The following is a 21,393-nucleotide window of genomic DNA, read 5'->3' as shown; positions in this document are numbered from 1 at the left end:
ATCTTGAACTTTTCATATTGACATAAAAAAACAAGCAGTGGGTTTCCCGATAGCTACATAGAGTATAAGGTATAAACAAACACCAACATTAAGAAAAAAAAACTCGAGGATAAAATCTAATCCTCCTCTTCTTCGAACTCCAACTCATCCTCGTCTTCTTCCTCTTCCTCTTCCTCCTCCTCCTCCTCCTCTTCCTCCTCCTCACTACCCTCCTCATCAGAAGAAGCATCCACACCATCCACCTCCACCTCCTCATCGTCGTCATCATCCTCACTACTCTCATCATTCTCACTGATAACATCATCCATAATCACATCCCTCGCAGCCTCCGCCTTCTCCTCCGCGCGCCGCTTCTCCTCTTCCAACCGGCCCTGCTCCAGCAGCGCGGCCTTCTCCTCGCGCAGCTTCCGCTGGGACTTAACAAAGGCGCCGAGCGGGGAACTCTCCCAGTCGACATCCTTAAGGAAGGACTCGACCTCGGCGCGGTTGCGGGGGGTATAGGTGACAGCGAGACGCTTCTCCTCGATCCAGCGGGCGTTGGCCTCGACCTTTTGCACGAGCAGCAGGATCATCTGGTTGATCTTGGTGTTCTTGTTGCCACCGGAGCGGGCGCTGACCTGCTTGAGCCAGCGCTTGAGGGCGACGACGACGGGGACGCTCAGCTCGGGGAAGGCGATGTGCTTGGTCCAGAGAACGAAAAACTCGGAGAGGAGCTCGGCGACCTGCTCGCCGACGCCGTCCTGGTACACGCGCGTGCGCAGGTAGGATTTGGGCGCCCGGATCGCCGTGCTGAAGTCTAGCTGGCGCAGGGTGCTCGTCTTCGGGGGCTTGCGCATCTCGGCGAGGTTCAGGACCTCCAGGAGGGCGGAGGCGAGCGGGATGTAGGTGCCTGTGGCGCGGGAGAGGCGCAGCAGGGCGCGGGTTAGCTGGAAGCGGAGCGGGAAGTATTGGGCCGTCGGGATCAGGCGCATCGCGCCGAGGGTGATCTGGACCACTGGGTAGATGAGCGGGCGCAGGGCCGAGGGTTTGCCGGCTTGCGCTTCGACCAGGGCGTCGCAGTGCTGTGCGAGCACACGCGACCAGAAGTCCAGGGAGTGCACGTATTGCCAGTTGTAGACCGTCTTGTAGGACTCCTTGGAGGTGTTGGTGATGCTGCTGCGCAGGTGCATGGCGAGTTGGCGGATGAAGCTGAAGCCTGTTGTGTACGAGACGTTCTGGTCGATGCCCCAGAGCTCGGCGGCCGAGTTCTTCATCAGGTTCACGCCGGCCAGCGTGTGCACGGTCGTGTTGCGGCTGCCCTTGACGACGCCCTCGTACGAGGCCTTGAGGACGGCCTCCTTGAGTCCGGCGTCGCCGATGACCATCAGCCGGCGGAGAATCAGGAAGGCCGTGATCCGCGTGGCCTCGGTCGTGGACACGTCGGCCCAGATGCCGACGATCGTCTTAATCAAGACTTTCAGGAGCTTGCGAAACTGGAGGAGGTAGGGGAGCATGGGTTCGATCGAGGAGAGGGTGAGCTTCAGGGTCTGTTCGTCCGACAGGTTGGTCAGCAGCTGGTGCACCGACGAGGTGTGCGACTTGATGAGCGGCGTGAGCGTCTTGAACTTCTTCGAGTCCATCGACATCCGCACCTTGCCCGAGACGCTCTCCTTGACAGGCAGGTGGTGCGAGAGCACCCGCGGGATGTTGTTGAGCGCCGTGACGAGCACCTGGTGGTAGACGTTCGAGTCGGAGATCTGGTACTTGTGCTCTTCGTTGCCCTCGCTGACGTAGGCCGCTGCGCGGAAGGCCAGGACCGCCTGGCGCATCGCCCGGATCGAGTGCTGCTCTTCCATCAACTTCTGCCACTTCTGGACCATCTCAAGGGTCAATGTGTTGTCTTGCGTCTCCTCCTCTTCTTCCTCCACCTCCGCTTTGGCCTTGGAGCCCTTCTTCTTTTTCTTCGCGGGACCTTCCTCCTCCTCTTCCTCTTCGCTCAGCTGGTCGACCTCAGCAAGGTCGCCGTGGTCACCGAAGTCAAGCAGCTCAGCATCGTTCTCCTTCAGGTACTTGTAGAATTCCGGATCCTTCTCCTTCAATGCCTCGAGCTGATCCTTGTGCGCCTCGAAGTCATCGGGGCCGCTGCCCTCGGCATCGCTGCCATCTTCCTCGGCACCGCTAGAAGCGGCCTCCTCGCCCTTCTGTTCCTCGGAGCGCTTGCGCTTGCCGATCTTGGGGGTGACGGCCTTCTTGCGACCCTTCTTGCTCAACTCGGCCGCCGAATCGGGGATGTCGAAGCCGCCCGCGAAGAAATCGTCGACGTTCATTTCCGCGAAGTCCTTCTGCTTCTGAACCTGTTCGGTGTCTTCCTCCGCATCATCCTCCCGCTCTGCGCGTTGCTTCGCATTGTCGGCCTTACGCTTCTCCTTCAGGTGGTTGCGCTGCTTGATCTTGGCGGTGGCCTTTCGACGCTCGAGAACATCCTTTAGATGCTTTTTCTCGAACTTCTTGGTGGACTTCTTCTGACTTCCAGCCATGATGCCGGAATGTTCCCTTCACGAGAATTTCGTGGAGAGATAAATAGGTGTAGAATTGGGGGGGGAAGAAATTCAAGAGATGAAGGAATCCCGCGAAATCTCAGGGAACCGGGAAAAAAAATCTGGAGAACGGAAAAAAATACATGTTGCGGCAGAATCGAGCGGTGAGCGGTGACTTTAATCGGGTGACCGCCTTGGGGGTTGGTTTCCCCTCATGCGGGACACCGGCCAGTCCAGTCCCAGCATCACTTGTCTGTCAATCAACCACGACTTACTCGCTTCAGCCATGTACGCGCAACGGCCTTTGTCGTATGCTCCAACGCCTTACAGCTATACGCCTAACCCGGCGCTGGCTGCGTCCATCAACCTCGATGAGGTAAGCTAGAACCGTACGGTCTGCTTGCTGGGTCGCAGCTGGCTGACTGGTCACATTACGCAATGCCAGGAAGTGAAGCTAGCTTCTAGCTCGGCGGAGCGCGATCTTCACGAATCCCTGGCGGAGATTTACAGTATCATTGTCACTCTGGATGGCCTTGAGAAGGCGTATATCAGAGACGTGGTCACGGAATCGGAGTACACGGAGACCTGCACTCGCCTACTGAAGCAGTACAAGTCTAGCTTGGGAGATGATATCGTCGCCGGAGAATTCGTCGACCTCGAGACTTTCAAGCGAAAATGGGGGGTGAGTATACCCTCATCAGTTTGGATTATTCATGGCTGATTGTTTATGCGCGTCTCTAGTTGGAATGCCCCCGTGCCACTGAACGTCTACGAATCGGGCTCCCCGCCACAGTGGAACAAGCCACTCATAGCACCCCCGCGGCGAACATGGCCCCGGCAGCAACAGGTCCGCCAGGCGGCGCTTCTGGCACTTTGATTCTGACAGCCACCGAGAACTTCATAACTTTCCTCGATGCGCTGAAATTGAACATGGTCTCAAAAGATGCATTGCACCCTCTGCTCTCGGAAGTGATCCAGTCCGTCAACAAGGTGACAGACGCGGACTTTGAGAACCGGGGCAAGATTATCCAGTGGCTGATCACCTTGAATCAAATGCGAGCGACCGAGGAGCTCAGTGAGGATCAGGCTAGAGAATTGTCCTTTGACATCGAGCAAGCGTACATGGGCTTCAAATCGACTCTGGGCTGAGTCGGCCTATTGAGATCGGAGGGGGTGAATGTCTTTTACCTTGCAGCATTGGTGCTTGGGCGTTTGGGGTTAGATACCAACCGACTGTTCCATGTTTTGTTTCATGTCCAGATGGTTATTTCCAGATTGTGTATATTTGATCAGATGGAAAACGTGGTTATCTGGTTATCTCGGGATGTGAAGGTTCAACTGCGCCGCCGGAGCGGATCCGATCCGCGGAACAACGCACACCAGCCTTTCCTCTTTGGGTAATCTCGACTTTTTTTTGCAGGCCCAGATCTTCTATCCCCATCGCTCATTTCGCCACAGATCCGGGGCTTAAAAGAAAGAGAGCTGCTTCACCAACTTCTATACCATCCTGTATCGCATCCAGCACAGTCAAGCCGTCCCTCCGCATACCGACATCATGATCAGCGCCGATCCCGATGAGCCTATTCACGGTGCGTTTGCCCTTCCGCTTTAGCCCCTGATAGATAGGAGCGATAATGAACTGATAAGCCCGTCGCAGTGCTCGATCTTCCTCAGATCCATACTCAGCCCTCAGGCACTGAACTCATCCAGGCTCTCAGTCTTCTGACAACAAAGCCGCGAAGCTTTGGTCTCACAGCCCCTGAAGCGGTGAAGGCGCAGACCGTCCACCCGGCCGGTATCACCCGCTATCTGACCTCGATCATCTCGAGTCCCCTGGCATGGCTCGACACCGAGGAGCTTCGAGAGGCTGTCTGGGATGCCGCTGCGGCTAGACTCAGTGAGCGCTCAGGTCGAACCGGTACGTAGAACGAAATGTAGCTTGTCGTAGCCGTGATCATCATCACCGGCGGAGAGGGCTGGCTGGGTCAATAGAGGATCCGATCTGACACTCACCACATAGCAATGCCCGCCATGTCGCGAGTCTTCATGATCCCGACCTCCCATGGCGAAGAATACACGCTCACCTTGCATGAACCATCTCTGACCAGCGACAACCTGGGCATGAAAACCTGGGTGTCGTCCTACCTCCTCTCCATCCGCCTGCACTCCCTCCTCGAATCCCCCCCGCAACTCGTCCCCACCACCACCACCACGCCGCAGCTCCACCCGGAGCGTACTCTCCGCGCGCTCGAACTCGGCGCCGGCACGGGGCTTGTTGGGCTCTCCCTTGCGGCCCTCCGCGGTCCCTCCGCCAGCATCCACCTCACCGACCTTCCCGCCATCGTGCCCAACCTCGCGCACAACGCCGCCCTTAACGTCGAGTTACTCAACCGCACCGGCGCAACGGTCACCACCGGCGTGCTGGACTGGTCCGTGCCGCCGACGCCCCTCCCAGCACCCGCCGAGCAGTACGATCTCATCCTCGCCGCCGACCCGCTGTACTCGCCTAGTCACCCGAAGTGGCTTGTCGACACGGTCACCCACTGGCTCAGCCGCGGGCTCAACGCCCGCGTTGTCGTCGAGATGCCCCTGCGCGACGCGTACCTCCCGCAGGTGCAGGACTTCCGGCAGCGGATGGGCCAGCTCGGACTGGCGGTCGTCGACGAGGGCGAGGAGGTTGGCTACGATGATTGGGAGTCGGCCGATGGCGGGGCCCTCGAGGTGCGATGTTGGTGGTCTGTTTGGGGATGGAGTGAGAAGCTTTAGCTTGTAAACTCAGTTTCCATCTCCACCGTCCTTTTTTCCCTTTCCACCAAAAGTGGTGGACCAGGCAAATCCATCCAGCGACAGACATTGCCACGACGTCACGAAAGCACATTCACCCCATATATAGCATCAACAGCATCAGCATCAGCATCAACATCAGCAACTGCCATACGCCATGAAGACTAGCGTGATAGAGATTATACACCGACTAAAGCCGGGCGATTCGCACATTGGGGAGCCCGTTTCCTCCGTCGCGAATCTAGAGCTAAAGAGAGTGTTTAGAGTGTTAGATATAGCATATCTCAAGACTCGATATATAGATCTATCTATTTCATTCATCACTCACAAAAAGTAAATATCGCTTATGCCGTATACGTCTCGAGTTCCCCACACTTCGATCACGACGTCAGCACTAAATGGATGTGTAGAGGGGAAAATTGTTTTGCAGGAAGTAAATTCTGCTCTCAAAGCAGACTTGACGACGGTCCTTAAGGCCTCGCCCTGGCCGCCGCTCATCACCCACCTCGGTAGCCCTAGCTAGTCCCTCGCCGATAGGCTCAGATAGTCAGAAGATAGCTATCCACGTCCTCATCAAGGCTTTCTGTGAAGGTCTTGTTTTCGTGCTCTGGAAGCACGCAGGGGCTCGACAGCTGTTGCATCAATACTTCATTGCACCTGTTCCGTCTAATTGACCGTTGAATATGGGCTTGCCATTATTGTGGGGGCATACCGTTATGCTTGCTGTCCAGTAGCCAAGACTTCATATAAAAGTAGGATGGGCTGTAGATCAGATTGGACTCTGAGATCGGTACCGTATAACGACGCCTACGGTATCTTTTGGGAATCTATCTCTCTTCCTGAATACGTTCACTCGTCGACTCCAGGCTTCAAGCATAGCACATGATCGGACTCCGCACGCTGAAATCAAAACGATGACAGACCCTAGTTTGCGGTGAATACATTGAAGCATGAAATCGACCATGGTAAAGTGCCTTTCTGACATGTTTTGTGATGAACAATCTTCATATAAATGCCACATGTATTACCATCACAAATGTACTGTCGAAGGTAAGCCTCTACTCTTAACCCGAACGAACGCTGCTTCGATGCCGTCCCTCTACGACACAATAGGACGGTGCGTAGCGTGGTTGCCGTGCAAATCCCTAGCACTTGATATCTACAAGACAAGAACCAGCATCCGCATTCGAAATCCCAGAAATCTCGGCAGCCACGGCTGCATGGGCGGCATCCCAGGCTTGCGTCAGAAGGGGCCCGTGGAGCCAGTACCCACCGCACGGACACTTGAAAGAACATGGGGCGTTCTTCAGATTAGGGATCGTGAGATCGAACATAGGGAAAACCTTCAGCTCGTCACATGAGATGTACCGGGTCTTGCCAGGCGCTGTGAAGGCTGCTGCCGCGACCTCATCGGGTGCGATCGCATTCCAGGAAGTTAATGACAGCCACGGATCTGGAGAACCTACTTCCTTAGTCAAGGGGTATGTTAGAGAGAAGCGGCTTCTGGCCTGTTTGTCAATGGCGGACTGCAGATTGTCGATCTGCCTGGAAGCATCGATCATCGTGCGGATTCGCTTGGCGATGCTTGCAATCGAGAGGTTTCCATCTTCTGGGTTCAAAGTCAGGGAAGAGAGTATGAAGCTATTCTCGAGTACATTCGCATGAGCTGTATCTGAGCAATGCGGGGAACCTGATCGGGATAACAATGTTGAATGGCCGCCACTTCGGGCCGGGGGATGTTGATAATACCTGCAGAATTGTTGATGTCAACGCAGGTTACTTAGCTGAGCGAGTACTCATGACAGCAGAACCTACTATTCGTACTATCCAAGCTGTAAGTGTGTCATGTGTAGTCACCCGAATGCCTTGAGCTATGCACTCGTCTTGCCATTTCCGAACGAGTTGCTCGGGCACATGCACTCTACCGTCGGGGCCAAGTGTTCCTCCTTGGATGATATCACAGTATGCACGAATGATCTTGTTGAATCCTGAGAAAGAGGGAACCCCCGCGGAGGCATCAGCAAAATGTCCCAGTTCTCTATCAGACAATCAAGCAGAGCCTACCACAACCATCGCACACTGAATGGTCAATATGGAATCCTATCACAGACCACCCCTTCATCCTGGTCACGCTGAGAACAAACACTCGGGGCCTCAGCTTTCCCAAGGTGACCTTCTTCGCTATCAATTTGGAAAGGAGGCGTAATAAGGATGGCGTGAAACACACAGAGCGCACGGGGTCGTATATACCAAGATCACGTTGTGCAATATTGATAGGTTGAAACCCAAGAATCTTGGAGCTCGTATGATAGTTTATCTCTCGTCGCTGGAGAACCTTAACGATGAGTGGTTTCCCCGTTAAGGAGACTTCTATTCGGCAAACAACTCATCCTTATATCAACGGAGCCCTGCAGGATCGGCCATGTTTCCACCAAGGTATCATAGCAGTCTTGCAAGAAGGATAGCTCGTATTCTTCGCTAAAGGGAATGTAGTAAGATATTTGAGCCAGCAACATGCCATGGGCATCCAACTCATGAAGGTATTCATGGTGAGACCTCGTATCCCGGGTATAGCGCGCGCTTTTCGTCGAACAAGCTAAAAATGACAGGTGACGAGCTCCTAGTAGGCCAATTCGTGATTTGAGGAGGAATCTTGATACAATGTTGACTAAAGGCTTCCGAGTTTGCTTCACAACCTCCATTTCTGACTCGGATAGATGATTAGATGGGTGTGGGATTTATTAGTTGCCTGTTGCTCGATATTTGAGTCTGTAGACGGTCTAACCCTGATTCCAGGTCCGGGGATTTTGTTCGGGTTTTTTTTATTCCATATTGTTTGTGATGCTCAATAAGCTTTTCCTAATTAGCGCTGGTTGTTCGAGAAACAAGTATTGGGACTATCTGACATCATGAACGTAAATATGCTTCGCCGATTGTCGAGTTATGACTCTGCATTCTATGCATTTTGACCATTCGCTCTATCCAGGAGATATTCTCAAGATTCGACACAGAAGACAGATTTTGGCGTAACGTGTGAGATCAATAATTCTACTGAGTAGGTATCATATCCGCTTATCGAAAGCTGGGGTGAGAAATTCAAGAAATTGATGCAATGATATGACCGGTTCTGCTCTCGAATTGGGAATTGGTCCTGTGCTCAAAACAAGATTCTGTTGAAAATATACAGCTGTCATGTGCTCCTCAATCACAAAATCGGTGCCGCCGACGACATATTTCAAGAATAAAGTGAATATAAGGTTTGCACGCCGCCCTATAGAAGCGCTGTGAGAACTCAACCAAGATGAGGACAGCGGAGCAGAGAACCGGCTAAGGCATGTAGTGTAGCGGTAGAGCTTCAGTAGCGAGTTCAAATATGGTCGTTGTAACATAGATAGAGACTTGACCACAGGCTTTCGGAGGGTCAAAATACACGGAAGTATGATCCATCTGGCGGCGTTCGAAACAAAAGTCAACCATAGTTGAGGAGCGCAGATCGGAGGTTCCCCGAAGCTAAGGAGCACTGCCATAGTGTCGCTGGAAGGCGCCCCTACGGCAACGGGGATTGGCGTTAAGCCCGTTCGGATAGCCGCGGATTACCCGGGGAACAATTCAAACTGCCTCCTTGTTCCCGACGGGAAAAAAAGGTTATTCTCTCAACCGGTCACACCGCGGCCCGGAACCTGGCCGAGATGACAATCCATACATGGTAATTCTTGATCTGATTGTTTCGGAGTCTGCCGTCAATGTTACCGGTGAGCATTATTGCATGTGATCAATGGCGTGTGGTATTATGCTAATCTACTCATGAATCGTAAGGTCGGGTTGTATCAGCGTATCATGCGTCTTCCCCCATCATCTCTTCGGCATTCCGCCGAAATACTCGATCTGCCAGTCCAGGCACATTTTCGCACAGGCGCAGACACGTTTCTGTAAATGGCTCAATGTCCATCCCAGCAAAGCGCGTATGGGGCCAGTCGGTTGCATAGAGAACTCGCTCAGGGGCCACGCGCAGGAATTCTCGCGCCATTACCTCCAAATCGCGGTATTGTCCGTCCTTGCTGAGACGGTACGGGGCGGAGATTTTGACGTATGTCTCTCCCGCCTGAAGGAGTGATATCAAAGACGAAAACCCCGCCAGGCTGTATGGATCGAATGGCGATGCACCTTGCAGAGAGCTGTCAGCTCTTGCCAGGTCGGGGCTTCCAAAATGATCAATGCACAGCTTAACGCCCAGCTGGGGGACAATCTTCTCCAGCATCGGAACCATGTCCAGCGAGACGTAGACTTGGATAACCCATCCGAGGGACCGGATGACCTGCGCATGTTGCAATAGCATTTCTGTCAAGTCACGTTCATCCAGCACCGTGTTGACTGATTTTAGGTTCACCCGCACGCCCCGTGCGCCCATTGAATGCCAGTCTGCGAGTGTCTGAGAATCAATTGTTGCTGGATCAATCACCACAACCGCACGCCCACGAGACGGCCCCACGCGTCTGAGTGCCTCCAGAAGACAGGAATTGTCCGTTCCGTATATTGACGGCTGGACTAGAATGATCTTTCCTATCCCCAAAGAAGATTCGAATGCCATGGCCTCTTCGATCGTATGCTTCGAAGGCTTGTACACCGCGTTGGGGGAGACGGGGAAGCGCTGCGGGTCAACGACGTGCATGTGCGCATCCCATGTGCCTGTAGGTATGCGATGCTTGATTGGGTAGGCCCGTGTAGTGACACTGCGTATATCTCTATGGTGATAGCTGCTCTTGTCTTGTTTGAGCGATGTAGTGTTGAGTAGAACTCGGGGGTTGCCGAAGAGACCAGCCCTGGGCTTGAAGTCTGTGAGTACTTTGGTCATAGAGGGCAAAGTCATGATACGTGATGCGAAGAATGAGGGAAAGCTGTCAACAGGACATGAGGTTCAACTCGGAACAGAATGAACTCACGAAAGTCATGTCTTGCAGCCTACCCACTACTCCCTTTATAAAGCACGCGTGTCGAGACATGATTGACATGAAAACCACTGAAACCGCGAGCCGGGAAGGAAATCCCCCGTTCGGCGACAATAATTGTGGATACGCAAGGGATCACGGTAGACTCCGCATCGGCTTGCCGATGGTTTTATAAAATACTGGGGACGGGCCTAGCTCGGCCTAGGCAATAGTTACAGGCCAAGAGCAAGGGAACCCAAGCGAGATATATAGACGGAGTTCGCGACCCACAAGGACAGGGCTGATCACAATATGTGTTACTGAGTATCATTCTTCAGTGATTGTGGAAACCGCAAGAGGGGTAAAGAGGTCGGACTTTGACCGCGAGCTAGATGGAAAGAGGGATCTGGTATGCTAAAAAAGGCCAATGATTGCATTCCGTGTATCCGAAGGAGGTCCGTGACAGACCTGGGATCATTGAGTTTGCTGTTGGACTAAGTTGTTCGCGAACAGTTCCTGGAAGAAGTGGCACCTGCCGGTGGGTGCTGGCGGTGCGAGCCGCCGGGTGGCATTTTCCCGGTTATTACTCTGAAACATTTGGGAGTTCTGATGCCTCCGATGATTCGTAGTAAGTCACGAAATAAACGGAACTAGAAGGACTTTTTGGTCAAATCATGATGCACTGAGCGCAGACAAGTCACACCAGGGTGCAGATGAGAGGCAGAGAAAGTGGTACAAGAAGCATTGGAGAGAAAAGAAGGAAGGCGGAAGTTGACCGAGAGGCAGAAAGTCACGCCCCCCCGCGGAGTGGATAATTTCTTCCCCCCCTCTCGACCTCATCTCGGCTCCTCGTCCACTCTAATCTCGTCGCCTAAATTGTGGTCATTCATAGCGTGGCCCTGGCCAAGTGTTCCACTCTCAGCGGCTGGAGCTTTCCCCGGATTCTCTTTGATCGGCCTTATGACCTTGTTTTCATCATTACTATATCCTTAATTGTCCTGGGCTGGTAGCCCGTCTCCACGCGTTGACGTCGCCTGGCGCCATAATGGGATGGGCGGCCCTCGACTGGTCGCGGTGGACTACTAATCCTTACTACGCCTTGGTCATTCTCATCATCGCATGTGGAAGCATTCCCAAAGGTATCATTCCCTAACTGCTATCTCTCCGTTTGAACTCGTCATCGACTAACCACTTGGGCTCTGCGCTGCAGGCTACGATGAGGGCGGCTTCAGTGCCAGCACCAAGCTCGAGTCATTTCAATTCGACTACAATCTGGTACGGTCTCACTGGGAACATGATGCTGCTGGTTTGGCCAACCGTAAAGCCAATATTACGTCTTTCAATGTGCTAGGAGCAGCCTTTGGCGCCTTGTTCTCTCTGGATTTGAACGACCGCCTCGGCCGATTGGCCGCCTGGCGTTTGGCTTGTCTGGTCTGGGCATCAGGCCTGTTCATTCAGATCTTTTCATCGGGGATTTATGGACTGTTGCTTCTCGCCAGAATATGGGGTGGTCTCGGAGCGGGCGCGTTGACAGTGGTCGCTCCGTTGTACCTTTCGGAAATTGGTGGGTGATCGCTTGGTCGCTTGAGATGTCAAATATGGACAAAACTAATTGTGCTTAGCTCCTGCGAAGACCCGAGGCTTGGTCGTGAGTACTTTCATGGTCATTTTATTACTTATTCTAGCCATGGGTAGGATAAACTTCTCTACCTCCCTTTGTGCCAATTGTGGTCTAACCCTGGGACTTCGACAGGCTTCTTCATCAATTATGGCGCTACACTGCACATGGCTGCCACCCGCACGCAATACCAACTAGTGCAATCTATCCCGCTGATACCTGTTGGAATCGCCTTCTTCGCCTCCTTCATGGTTCCGGAAACACCCCGCTACCTAATCTCAAAGCAACGCTATCAAGAAGGACGTACCGTCTTGGCTCGTCTTCGTGGAAAGCATATCACCGATCCTGGTGTGGAAGATGAATTTAATGCCATCAATGCTCAAGTGCAAGAAAAGGCAGCAGATCTGAAGTCGGTCACACACTGGCAAGCATTCAAAGAATCTCAGATCAATCCCAACTATCGCCAGCGATTTTGGCTTCTAATGATCATTCAAACAATAGCCCAATGGACCGGAGGTAACGGAATCACCTACTATATTGCCACTATTTTCCAGTATGCTGGCGTCACTGGGAACGCTAATTCTTTGATATCTTCTGGCATTTATGGAATCATCAAACTTGTCTTTACAATGGCTTTTACCTGGGGCTTGATTGATTACCTCGGTCGGCGCCGCTGCACCTTGGCTGGGTTAAGCCTCCAACTGGTTGCCCACATATACATGGGCATCTACATGGGTCTCCGACCCGGTTCGAGCCACAATCAGTCGGCCTCCAATGCTGCTATCGCCTCCGTTTTTGTCTATGCCATTGGCTGGTCCATCGGCCTTTGCACTGTTCCCTATCTCTACGGAGCGGAAATCTTTCCCACCCGCATACGTAATGTCTGTTACGCTCTGAGCATGACACTGCATTGGTTCTTTCAGTTTGCCGTCGTGCGGGTCACGCCGAATATGTTTGTTTCCTTGCATATCTGGGGTGCTTACCTCTTTTGGTCCATCATTTGCTTTTCGGGGCTCATCATCCTTGGTGTATTAATGCCGGAGACTAAAGGCGTCCCCATGGAGCGCATGGGGGACCTCTTTGACTATCCGTGGTACTTACGCTGGCGTGCCAAACCGAAAGATGTCCCAATCGCTTCATCCTCTTCGGCTGATACTAGCTCTTATACTGCTCTCCCGGGTCATTTTGACCGTAAACATGCTGACTCTAAGGATCGACATTGCCAGCCTTAAGTCAAATGAAAGGAACATGCCCTTCGCCAACCAATATAGCAACTCAATTCTCATGTGCTGTGAGAGTATTTGCTTCCCAAAAGCTTCCCTCTCATCTTTTGTCTACGAAGTAACAATTTACACTACATACCACCGATACCAGTTATGACACAATTATCTAGTGCAGAGATGCATTTTATAGCTACGCAAGCCAGATGTTCTGTCACTTATATATAATTGCCGTACCCAAGTATAGCCACACAAAAGGCGACTTGTGCTCCATCATCTCTTTCGACCGCGGGCTTATGATTCTCATAGTAAGGCTGCAAAAGCTGGGTGATTTCCTCATGTTCCTCGCATTCGGCATAAAAAGCAGATCTGTGTCCATGTCATCTCCTTCCATGCCATCGAAAGGATTTTCATCAAGCAATGCGCGTACCACTCCGACATGGCCTTCTCGAGAAGCCTCAATCGAAGTTCTCCAGACATGGTCCTTCCTGACTTCGGCGAAGCCAAGATTGCCTTCCAAGAACAGCTTGAGCATCGCTTCATTTCCCAGATCCGCCGCAAGAACTAAAGGGGGATACTCGGTGATACTATACGTATCCGAATAGGGATTCGCGCCTTTTGCGAGCAGCAGTTCAGCTAATTCTGGATTGTCGTCGCCTACGGCAAATAAAGGGTGATTCGTCGCCGCCTTCATTTGGCGAGGCGCCCTACTCTAACAGCAGCGCCACAATGGAATTATAGCTCGCTGCTGCTGCTGCTGCTGCTGCTGCTGCTGACATAGGCGCCCGGCCATTTTCGTCCTTAACATCTGGATTTGCGCCGGCGTCTAAAAGCAAAGACACGATGGATTCATGTCCCCGAGAAGCTGCGTATGAGAGAGGTGTCATTTTAGCCTCATCGCCAAAATCGATGCGGACCTTTCTCTAAACGAGAAGTTTTGCAATGTCATAATGTCCCTCTTCTGCAGCCCACGACAGAGGCGTTTCGACCAAAGGCATCTGAAGGGTCTGGGTTGGCGTTCTTTTCCAGTAGGAGTTTCACTGTGTCTGTCTGCCCCTTGTACACAGCGACAGCGAGTGTTGTCATCCCATTTTCATCTTGCTCGTTCAAGCTAGCCCCCTAGCCCCCTGTTGTACCAGAGATTTCAAATCGTCTTCACGAGAGCTCTCGATCGCCCAAATTAGGAAGTGACCCCGATTTTTATGGTCACTCGTCTCGGGAACTGAGAGTCCACTGGTTTGGGACCAAGTTTGCAGCGGCTCAGGCCTGTTAGCAGAGGCAGCGCTTGGCTCACGGAGCAAAGCTGCCTCGTCACGCTTTCTCTCTTCTCCGATGAATGCGTGTTTTCTCTTCGATATCTCAACCACAGGCTCGTGTCCCTTCTCCACAGCCCAAGCAAGAGGTGTGCGACTATGGACCGCATCTTTCACTTCTATGTTGGCATTGTGTCGTAGCAAAATGGAGACAGTTTCGGCGTGGCCGTGCATCGCGGCCCACAATAGAGGAGTCCGACGCGACGTGTCTGCCAGGTCCACCGCGGCATTGCCATCATCCATTAATGTCTTGCAAACATTCTCATAGCCTCGCTCTGCCGCTACGCGACAAAGGAGTCCGACCAAGGCCCTCGGTATTCTGGACATTTGGATCGGCTCCTGCTGCCAGTAAAGCACGAACTGCACGATCACTAGCACCTTGCGCCGCCAGCATTAGTGGGGTGAGACCAAGTGCATCCCGCGTCTCAATACTGGCGCCAGCCACGACCAATTCGTTAATGACACCTGCGTGTCCATGCGCTGCTGCCTGGGCCAGGGGTGTTCGACCCTGGTTATCACGGGCATTGACGTCGGCGTTTCGGTGGATGAGCAGCTTGACCGCATCCCAGTAATCGTTCTCCGCAGCCCAGCACAGTGCGGTTCGGCCAGATGCCTCATGGCGAAAGTTCACACCCCGACCTTCTTCCTGCAACAGCCTTGTGATTTTGGCCGTTTCTCCGCCTGCTGCTGCGACAAAAAGAGGGAGCTCCCATGGAAGCGGCACTTCCGCCATCTTCTTCTGTCTCCGATAGGAGGAGAGCTGTGCCAGCAGTGAAGCGGTAAGGGGAAGTTTTGATTAGGATGTTTTCTTCGAGGGGAATCGCCTTGTATGCCTATTTGGGGAGCAACTCGATCTTAGACAAGTAGACCTTAAGCTAACTTTTGCATTCTGTGAACCCTTAGGCAAGCAAGAGGAAGACAATCAAGAGAATCCATCGAAGTAGACCAAAAACTCTTGGCTTCTTGGAAATGACTCGATCATTGGATCGCGGGGGTTTGTCGGGAACACTGGGAGGAGGCTGTGTTTATAGGTTTTTGGCTCTGTTTGAGACATTTCCGACACCGAACCAAAAAGCATCCGCCCTGTCCTAGCCACGACTACCCTGCAGACCAAACCAACCCTTACTGAGCCCTGAGCATTCTGGATTGTCCATGGAGGTGTCCTTGGAGGATGCTCTTACCCAGGGATACCAGCCTCCGTATCCAGTAAGCAGATAAACTTGCGTCAGGTCGCGACACAAGCTACAATTGACGGTGCAGCGCTCAAAGGGAATCCCACATACCTGGTCTGGCATGGTCGAGCCAAGACTCCCGGATATTCCTCGTCCCCGGCACTACCGATGTCTTTGTGAAGATCACGGCGATTTGTCGAGGCACGCTGTATCAATTGGACCTTGTATGTTTACCGATTTGGGAGCTCGATTCAGCTCACGGAGTCTTTGTGTACTGGGCGACAGTAAGCTTGCCACATCTGTCTGTTATCTTGTTGATCTCTGGACATTCCGATATTCTATGTTGCCTATTTCTATACTCAGGACAGAAACTATCTGCAATAGAAAGATAAAACGATGATACTCCTGATCCTATCTTACGGATAACTCTTGTGTACTTGAGAATGTTGGCCTTCAAATTCTACAGTGCTGAATGTGGACATAGATGTAGCATTTTGACGATCCCAAACGATTGAATAATTGAACATTTCTCTAAGTGCATTGCTCACAATGTGATGGTATAAATGACGTTATCTGATTCTACAGAATTGTCAGAATGTTTTCATGTGAGCTATCACTCCAGCACGACCAGAGATTAATTACTCCACTAATTACCCGCTTGAGTCTATTATATCCGATACCTGTATAGAGTTAAATATATGCATCACTGTCGGTTCCATCCGTAATCAACAGCTGGGGTCATGTTCGTCGTCATCGGCTCCGCATACGAAAAAGCCTCGAAGACCTCGGGTGTGATCTCGTAGGAACCCGGGTTATCAAGCGTCATGACGGCATTAGGCATCCCGCCTAACATGTGCGTATTCGCCATCTGCGGTACGTTTGACTGGGAGAGCTCGAAATCGGCGACTGGTTGATGGTAGGTAGAAGTGGGAAGACTGGGTGCTGCGGCTGCTGATGTCAAGCCTGCGGGATGAAGGAGGCTGGACGCCATAGGTTGGTTGGAGTGTTGGGGCTGGTGGGCGGGAGACAGACGGCTTGGAGTATTAGAGAGCGTCGCTGGAATCGAGGAGCTGTGTGAGGTGTGCGGTCGGGATTGAGGCTGGGATTGTGGTTGAGAAATAGTCTGTGACGGTTCGGGTTGTTGGGGTTGAGACAGTGGCGGAAGGACAATGTGAAGGTCAATCTGGAGCTTCTGGAGCTCCTGGTAGATGAGGCTGAGAGCTGTGGTGATGACTATCATAGCAAAGGGTTAATTTGTGTGGAATTCATACGCCCTGGATTGATCATAAGCATACCAGGATTTGAGCCCTTCACCCGCTCCAGTGCGTATATGCAGAACTTGAGCTTATCAAGGGTGCCCTGAGCGGCATACTTTAGGGCCTGGATTTCCAAGAGATATATGGATGCTGCGGTGTAGACGCTGTAGGCGAGGGAGAGGACCACATGCACATCTCCGAACGTGCGACGATATAGGTCGTAAAGTGATAAAATGGCCGTTGCGGACGTCATACATTGGACAAGGTGGCTCTTGTCGTAGGACTTGTTTGTCTTGGAGCATAGAACCGGTCGATGCAGCAGGATGTTGATGGTATGGTACAGGCAGCTGGAGGGGGACATGTGGTCAGTAATCGCCACAGGAAGTCAAGGTTGAGACATACTTGAGTGTCACAATGTGGCTTGGAGGAGAATAAGGTGGGAGGTCTGTGGCCTGCAGCTTCAAAAAATGAGGTAAATCATCCCACCATTCGGCCAAGTTCTTAGCTTGTTCCTCGATGCACTCGTAAAACTCCGCCTCTGTGACCTGCCGAATGGGGTCGTAAATGTGGATAAGAATCTGGTTGAGAATCTCGGCTAGGCCACACATCTTCATGAAACATGAAGTAGAATGGGCTTGAGTGGGTGGATAGTGCGTGCCATCAGGAAACTCGACACCGTGGGGTGTCCAAATCTCAACTTCCGCCGTATCATCCAGAATTGTTCTCGGAGGGCTGACGCGAGATTGTTGCATGGTCGGAGCTCGTCCGAAGTATAGACAGATCAGCTTATCCCAGAAATAACAGCTCCAGAAAAGACGGTTCCTGATCTCGATGTCTTCGTCGCTCAGGTGCGCGCTGTCGGAGTATTTGCAGCTGTCGATTGAAATTCCCAGATCATCCAACATGCGAAAGGCCATTCCACTGTATAGCCATGCCTGGGTTCGATTGCCTCGCCCACATTCCTGAGCACTGAGAAGGAGCAGGGTCTGGATAGTCGGTATATCAAAGCATCCGGCTTTCAACGAGTCGTAGAGACCTGCCACGGCACGATGCGAGAACTGCGCACCGCCTTCAAAGGAATCAAGAATCGGGCCAATCTTCGGTTCTGCCTTGCACCATCTTACCGAATGGGAAAGTATGGCATTAAGAAGAGCTTCGGAGAAATAGGGGCCGTTGATTTTCATATCACCTATGATTGTGTCAGTTGGGCTTTTTATTCACGCCACGGAGACGGCAACAGACGGGTGAAGGTAGGTCGGTAGACAAAATTGAAAAGCGGTTGGATCCAGCACCAGTGCGAGTCAAGAAGATATTGAAATGGCTCCTGGGTTGGAATGGATGTCAGTGAATCTCCTGCCTGGAAAAAAGCAAAGAGTCTTACCGGCATGGTCGCCAGCTGTTCATAAGCACGTTCCCGCCATGCATTATTGATCAGCCTTTCCTTGCGACCTTCCAGGTGCATAGCCAGATGAGATGTTGAAGCAGCCTCGGTGACAACACCACTTGGAAGCTGGAACAGGCTGGTTGGACCGTGAAAGGATATTCGTCCATCATGCTCGACCTTCAGCCCCTCGAAGTCCCTGGTGAGATTCTGGTCATCGTCTTCCTCCTCTTTTATGCGAGTACGCCTTCCGGGACTTGCGCTAGATTCCCCTATGGAAGCAGAGGAAGCCCGAGAAGCCCCTTTCAGTCCCACGGGCTCCAGGGATTGTTGGCTGCGTAGCTTGGTAAGCGCATCCTCCAGCTGCGCCACTCGCGATTCTAGTTGCTTCGTATATGATAAAGTCGGAGCCCTGAGAACAACAAGTCAATGAAGGTCGACGGGGTTGCTAAGAAATGCAGTATGAACGCGTGGGGGATAGAGGCATTCAGCAAGAGGGAGCACTGAGGGGCACTCACAGACTATAGACGCAGACTTCCCCGCGTGCTGCACACCGTGAACATGATGGGCTAGCCCCATTGCATTTAACCTAGCCGAACATGATCAATAAGCAGTCCTAATAGCTAAGCCATGAGAGCCATTCAAGCTCTGTCTTGAAGTGATTGGAACTTAATCTCGGAGGTCACCCGAGGCTGGGATGAGAGGGGAGGGGAACCCACCTTTCGCTTGCGACAAGCCTCGCAGGAGAAGGCGCTTTTCCGGGGAAGATTGGTCTTGGCTGGCACTTCGGCCATATCCGACTGATTGGATTCTACGACCATGGAGTGGGATACTCCTGGCAAACCATGAACGAAAAATCAAGAGGCACAATTCCCTCCATGTGTAAAGAAGAGAGGGGAAAAAATCGACGGTTGGCGCGAAGGGAGAGCGGGGGTTGGAGTAGGAGGAAAGAGAAGGCGAGAGATTGCGGCGTGAGTGCGGCGCGAGTGGGGTCAGAAGCGCGGCAGCGTGACAAGAAACCCAAAAAACCGCAGCGATTGAGGTGCGGTGGTGGGCGCACTTTATTTCCAGAATGGGTCGTCCGTGGGGCGATTTGATGATGGCTTGATCTCCAAGGGCTTTCTGCACCAATTGGCGCTCTACCATTCTCGCCGTAGTTGTGGGCTGGACCCGGATGGTTATCGTTCCTGGCCTAATTTTTGTTCTCTAGCGTAAGACCTTCATTGTGCGATCCTTTCAAAGTGCGAAAGTAGGAAGATTGTAGGCTTGGAGGCATCGGGATGCGAGGTGGGATTCGGAATGACGATATGAGTCTCTTCCGGAGGGGATTGAAGCACTCTCAGCCAATCAACAGCCCGACACCGGAGCTAAAACGCCCGTGGCGGCCACCAGAATCAGGCAGACCCTCTCGGGGTCGGCGCCGAATTAAGCTTAAAAACCGGTAAAGTCACGTGCTCGATGCTGGTGAGACCGCAACGGGTTAAGGCTGCTTTAGTCAGCGGGTCGATCATCCGGGCTAGAAGTGAAGCTATCTGTATCATATCAGATAGATAATAATAATATATTACATGGGATATACGCCTATATATACATGGCCCACTATCAAACAAACTGCCGCTCCAGCTGCACCAGCAGCCCATGCACATCATCTACTGGCAAGGGGACAGCCCGAGGATTCTGCAGCGCCTTCTCGCCGAAACATTGAGCTACGGCAGTCTGCAGCCTCTCTGCGTTCCGATCAGACTTGCTCTGCAGCTGACCAGTAATATCGACCGTGATGCGGGATGCAGCAGCATCCTTGGGCCCCATGATGAAGATAAGGTTGTACTTCATCTGCTTAGCCCGTTGGATCTTCTTGCTCAGAGTCTGGCTGCTAGTGTCGACATCGATGAGGAAAGTTGAGTCGGTAAAAGATAGAGGCTGAGGGGCCCCTCCCGTCTGATCCGGCTGAAGGGCGCGGAATCCGGAGATCTTGGCAGCAGCATCCTGTGCCTTCTGGACAACAGCCTCATCCTGGTTGACAGTGAGGATAATTCCCTGTCGTGGAGACAACCAGAATGGCCAACGACCAGCATATTGTTCAATCAGCAGGGCCAGGAATCGTTCCAACGAGCCGAAGTTTGCCCTGTGGATCATCACGGGCGTCGCCCTGCCGGGTGTCTCCGGGTTGTAGTCTGGCTCGCCTTCGGCCACCTGGTATTCCAGTCCGAATCGCTGGGGCAGGTTCATATCAAGCTGGATTGTAGATAGCTGATGATACTTGCCAGCCTGGTCCTGAAGCTGAATATCAATCTTGGGCCCATAGAAGGCGCCGTCGCCCTCGTTCAAAGCCCATTCTCGACCGGTATCGTTGAGTGCATCACGGAGCTGGCTTTCGGCGCTGTCCCACAACTCTAAGCTCCCAATGAAGTCCTTCTCAGGTCTAGTAGAAAGAGCCAACCGATATGGTCCAAGTCCAAAGGTCGTCATTACCAAGTCCACAAAGCCGAGCGCCGAGGCAATCTCCCCTTTGATCTGCTGTGGCCGGCAGAAGATATGACCGTCATCCTGGTGGAACCGGCGAACACGGGTAAGGCCGCTTAGCGAGCCCGAGATCTCGTTGCGATGAAGGGGGCTGAAGTCGGCGTAGCGGATGGGAAGTTCGCGGTAAGAATGGGTCTGCGATTTGAACAACAGACAGTGACCAGGGCAGTTCATCGGTTTCAGACCATAGGATTCGTCCTCGCCCGCCTCTCCCTCTGTCTCTCCCGTAGCTCCGCGACCGCGGACCTCGTACATATCATCCTTGTAATTCTGCCAGTGACCCGACACTTCCCAGAGTGAACGCTTGTATATTGTCGGAGTCAGGACCTCGCGGAAACCGTACTGGAGGTATTGTGTGCGGAGGAAAGTGATAAGTTTGTTGATGATATGTGTGCCATTTGGAAGAAAGAGCGGCGATCCGGGACTGTAGATGGAAGTGGTGAAGAGGTCCTGGGCGGTTCCCAGCGCGCGATAATCGGCCGAGGTCTGGGGTTGGTCGGATTTGGCATCAGGGCACGATGAACAAGGCCGCGACGACGTGGAGGAGAGCCATTGGACTCGCGTGGATGGCCAGCGCACGAGCGATGACCTGTGTAGTAGGTTGGTTCGTGACAGCGATGCCTGCCGTAGCAGAGGAGTTAGTTGTCGCATGGTAAGGAGCTCGGGGTGGAACGTTGAGCAGATG

General features: G+C 52.7%; 9 protein-coding genes across 9 annotated transcripts; 3 read left to right on the top strand and 6 right to left on the bottom strand.

The window, feature by feature from the left end:
* Positions 1-34: 34 nt before the first annotated feature.
* ASPACDRAFT_109265 (mRNA-binding ribosome synthesis protein NOC2) lies at positions 35-2,609 on the bottom strand. The gene has a single exon (XM_020195368.1). The coding sequence runs from the start codon at positions 2,514-2,516 to the stop codon at positions 117-119; it is 2,400 nt and encodes a 799-aa protein (XP_020060888.1). The 5' UTR covers positions 2,517-2,609; the 3' UTR covers positions 35-116.
* Positions 2,610-2,730: 121 nt separating this feature from the next.
* ASPACDRAFT_38107 (ESCRT-I subunit protein VPS28) lies at positions 2,731-3,665 on the top strand (the record flags this gene model as incomplete). The annotated part of the gene is made up of 3 exons (XM_020200396.1): positions 2,731-2,892; positions 2,962-3,198; positions 3,258-3,665. 3 exons carry the CDS (start codon positions 2,731-2,733, stop codon positions 3,663-3,665), a joined length of 807 nt encoding a protein of 268 aa, XP_020060887.1.
* A 406-nt stretch (positions 3,666-4,071) lies between these two features.
* ASPACDRAFT_38106 (S-adenosylmethionine-dependent methyltransferase) lies at positions 4,072-5,282 on the top strand (the record flags this gene model as incomplete). Its single annotated transcript, XM_020200395.1, has 3 exons — positions 4,072-4,105; positions 4,174-4,434; positions 4,537-5,282. 3 exons carry the CDS (start codon positions 4,072-4,074, stop codon positions 5,280-5,282), a joined length of 1,041 nt encoding a protein of 346 aa, XP_020060886.1.
* A 3,853-nt stretch (positions 5,283-9,135) lies between these two features.
* Positions 9,136-10,167, bottom strand: ASPACDRAFT_56018 (putative TIM barrel metal-dependent hydrolase; the record flags this gene model as incomplete). The annotated part of the gene is made up of 1 exon (XM_020203082.1): positions 9,136-10,167. One exon carries the CDS (start codon positions 10,165-10,167, stop codon positions 9,136-9,138), a length of 1,032 nt encoding a protein of 343 aa, XP_020060885.1.
* A 939-nt stretch (positions 10,168-11,106) lies between these two features.
* On the top strand, positions 11,107-13,239 carry ASPACDRAFT_74177 (putative MFS quinate transporter). Its single transcript, XM_020204138.1, has 4 exons — positions 11,107-11,364; positions 11,436-11,789; positions 11,848-11,916; positions 11,979-13,239. The coding sequence occupies exons 1-4, from the start codon at positions 11,271-11,273 to the stop codon at positions 13,073-13,075; spliced, it is 1,614 nt and encodes a 537-aa protein (XP_020060884.1). The 5' UTR covers positions 11,107-11,270; the 3' UTR covers positions 13,076-13,239.
* A 460-nt stretch (positions 13,240-13,699) lies between these two features.
* On the bottom strand, positions 13,700-14,120 carry ASPACDRAFT_109258 (uncharacterized protein). Its single transcript, XM_020195367.1, has one exon. It carries the CDS (start codon positions 13,948-13,950, stop codon positions 13,771-13,773), a length of 180 nt encoding a protein of 59 aa, XP_020060883.1. The 5' UTR covers positions 13,951-14,120; the 3' UTR covers positions 13,700-13,770.
* Positions 14,121-14,321: 201 nt separating this feature from the next.
* Positions 14,322-15,160, bottom strand: ASPACDRAFT_109257 (ankyrin repeat domain-containing protein). The gene has a single exon (XM_020195366.1). It carries the CDS (start codon positions 15,107-15,109, stop codon positions 14,639-14,641), a length of 471 nt encoding a protein of 156 aa, XP_020060882.1. The 5' UTR covers positions 15,110-15,160; the 3' UTR covers positions 14,322-14,638.
* Positions 15,161-15,996: 836 nt separating this feature from the next.
* Positions 15,997-19,308, bottom strand: ASPACDRAFT_109255 (putative C6 transcription factor). Its single transcript, XM_020195365.1, has 7 exons — positions 18,905-19,308; positions 18,704-18,774; positions 18,186-18,597; positions 18,047-18,128; positions 17,207-17,993; positions 16,844-17,151; positions 15,997-16,781 (listed from the first exon to the last, which is right to left on the bottom strand). Exons 1-7 carry the CDS (start codon positions 18,977-18,979, stop codon positions 16,252-16,254), a joined length of 2,265 nt encoding a protein of 754 aa, XP_020060881.1. The 5' UTR covers positions 18,980-19,308; the 3' UTR covers positions 15,997-16,251.
* A 444-nt stretch (positions 19,309-19,752) lies between these two features.
* On the bottom strand, positions 19,753-21,388 carry ASPACDRAFT_1892686 (threonine--tRNA ligase MST1). Its single transcript, XM_020198667.1, has one exon. It carries the CDS (start codon positions 21,357-21,359, stop codon positions 19,788-19,790), a length of 1,572 nt encoding a protein of 523 aa, XP_020060880.1. The 5' UTR covers positions 21,360-21,388; the 3' UTR covers positions 19,753-19,787.
* Between the last annotated feature and the right edge of the window lie 5 nt (positions 21,389-21,393).

The sequence above is a fragment of the Aspergillus aculeatus genome (genome assembly GCF_001890905.1).
Source record: "Aspergillus aculeatus ATCC 16872 unplaced genomic scaffold ASPACscaffold_1, whole genome shotgun sequence".
Classification (NCBI taxonomy): domain Eukaryota; kingdom Fungi; phylum Ascomycota; class Eurotiomycetes; order Eurotiales; family Aspergillaceae; genus Aspergillus; species Aspergillus aculeatus.
The sequence above is the reverse complement of the archived record's forward strand: the minus strand, read 5'-3'. Positions and strand labels throughout refer to the sequence as shown.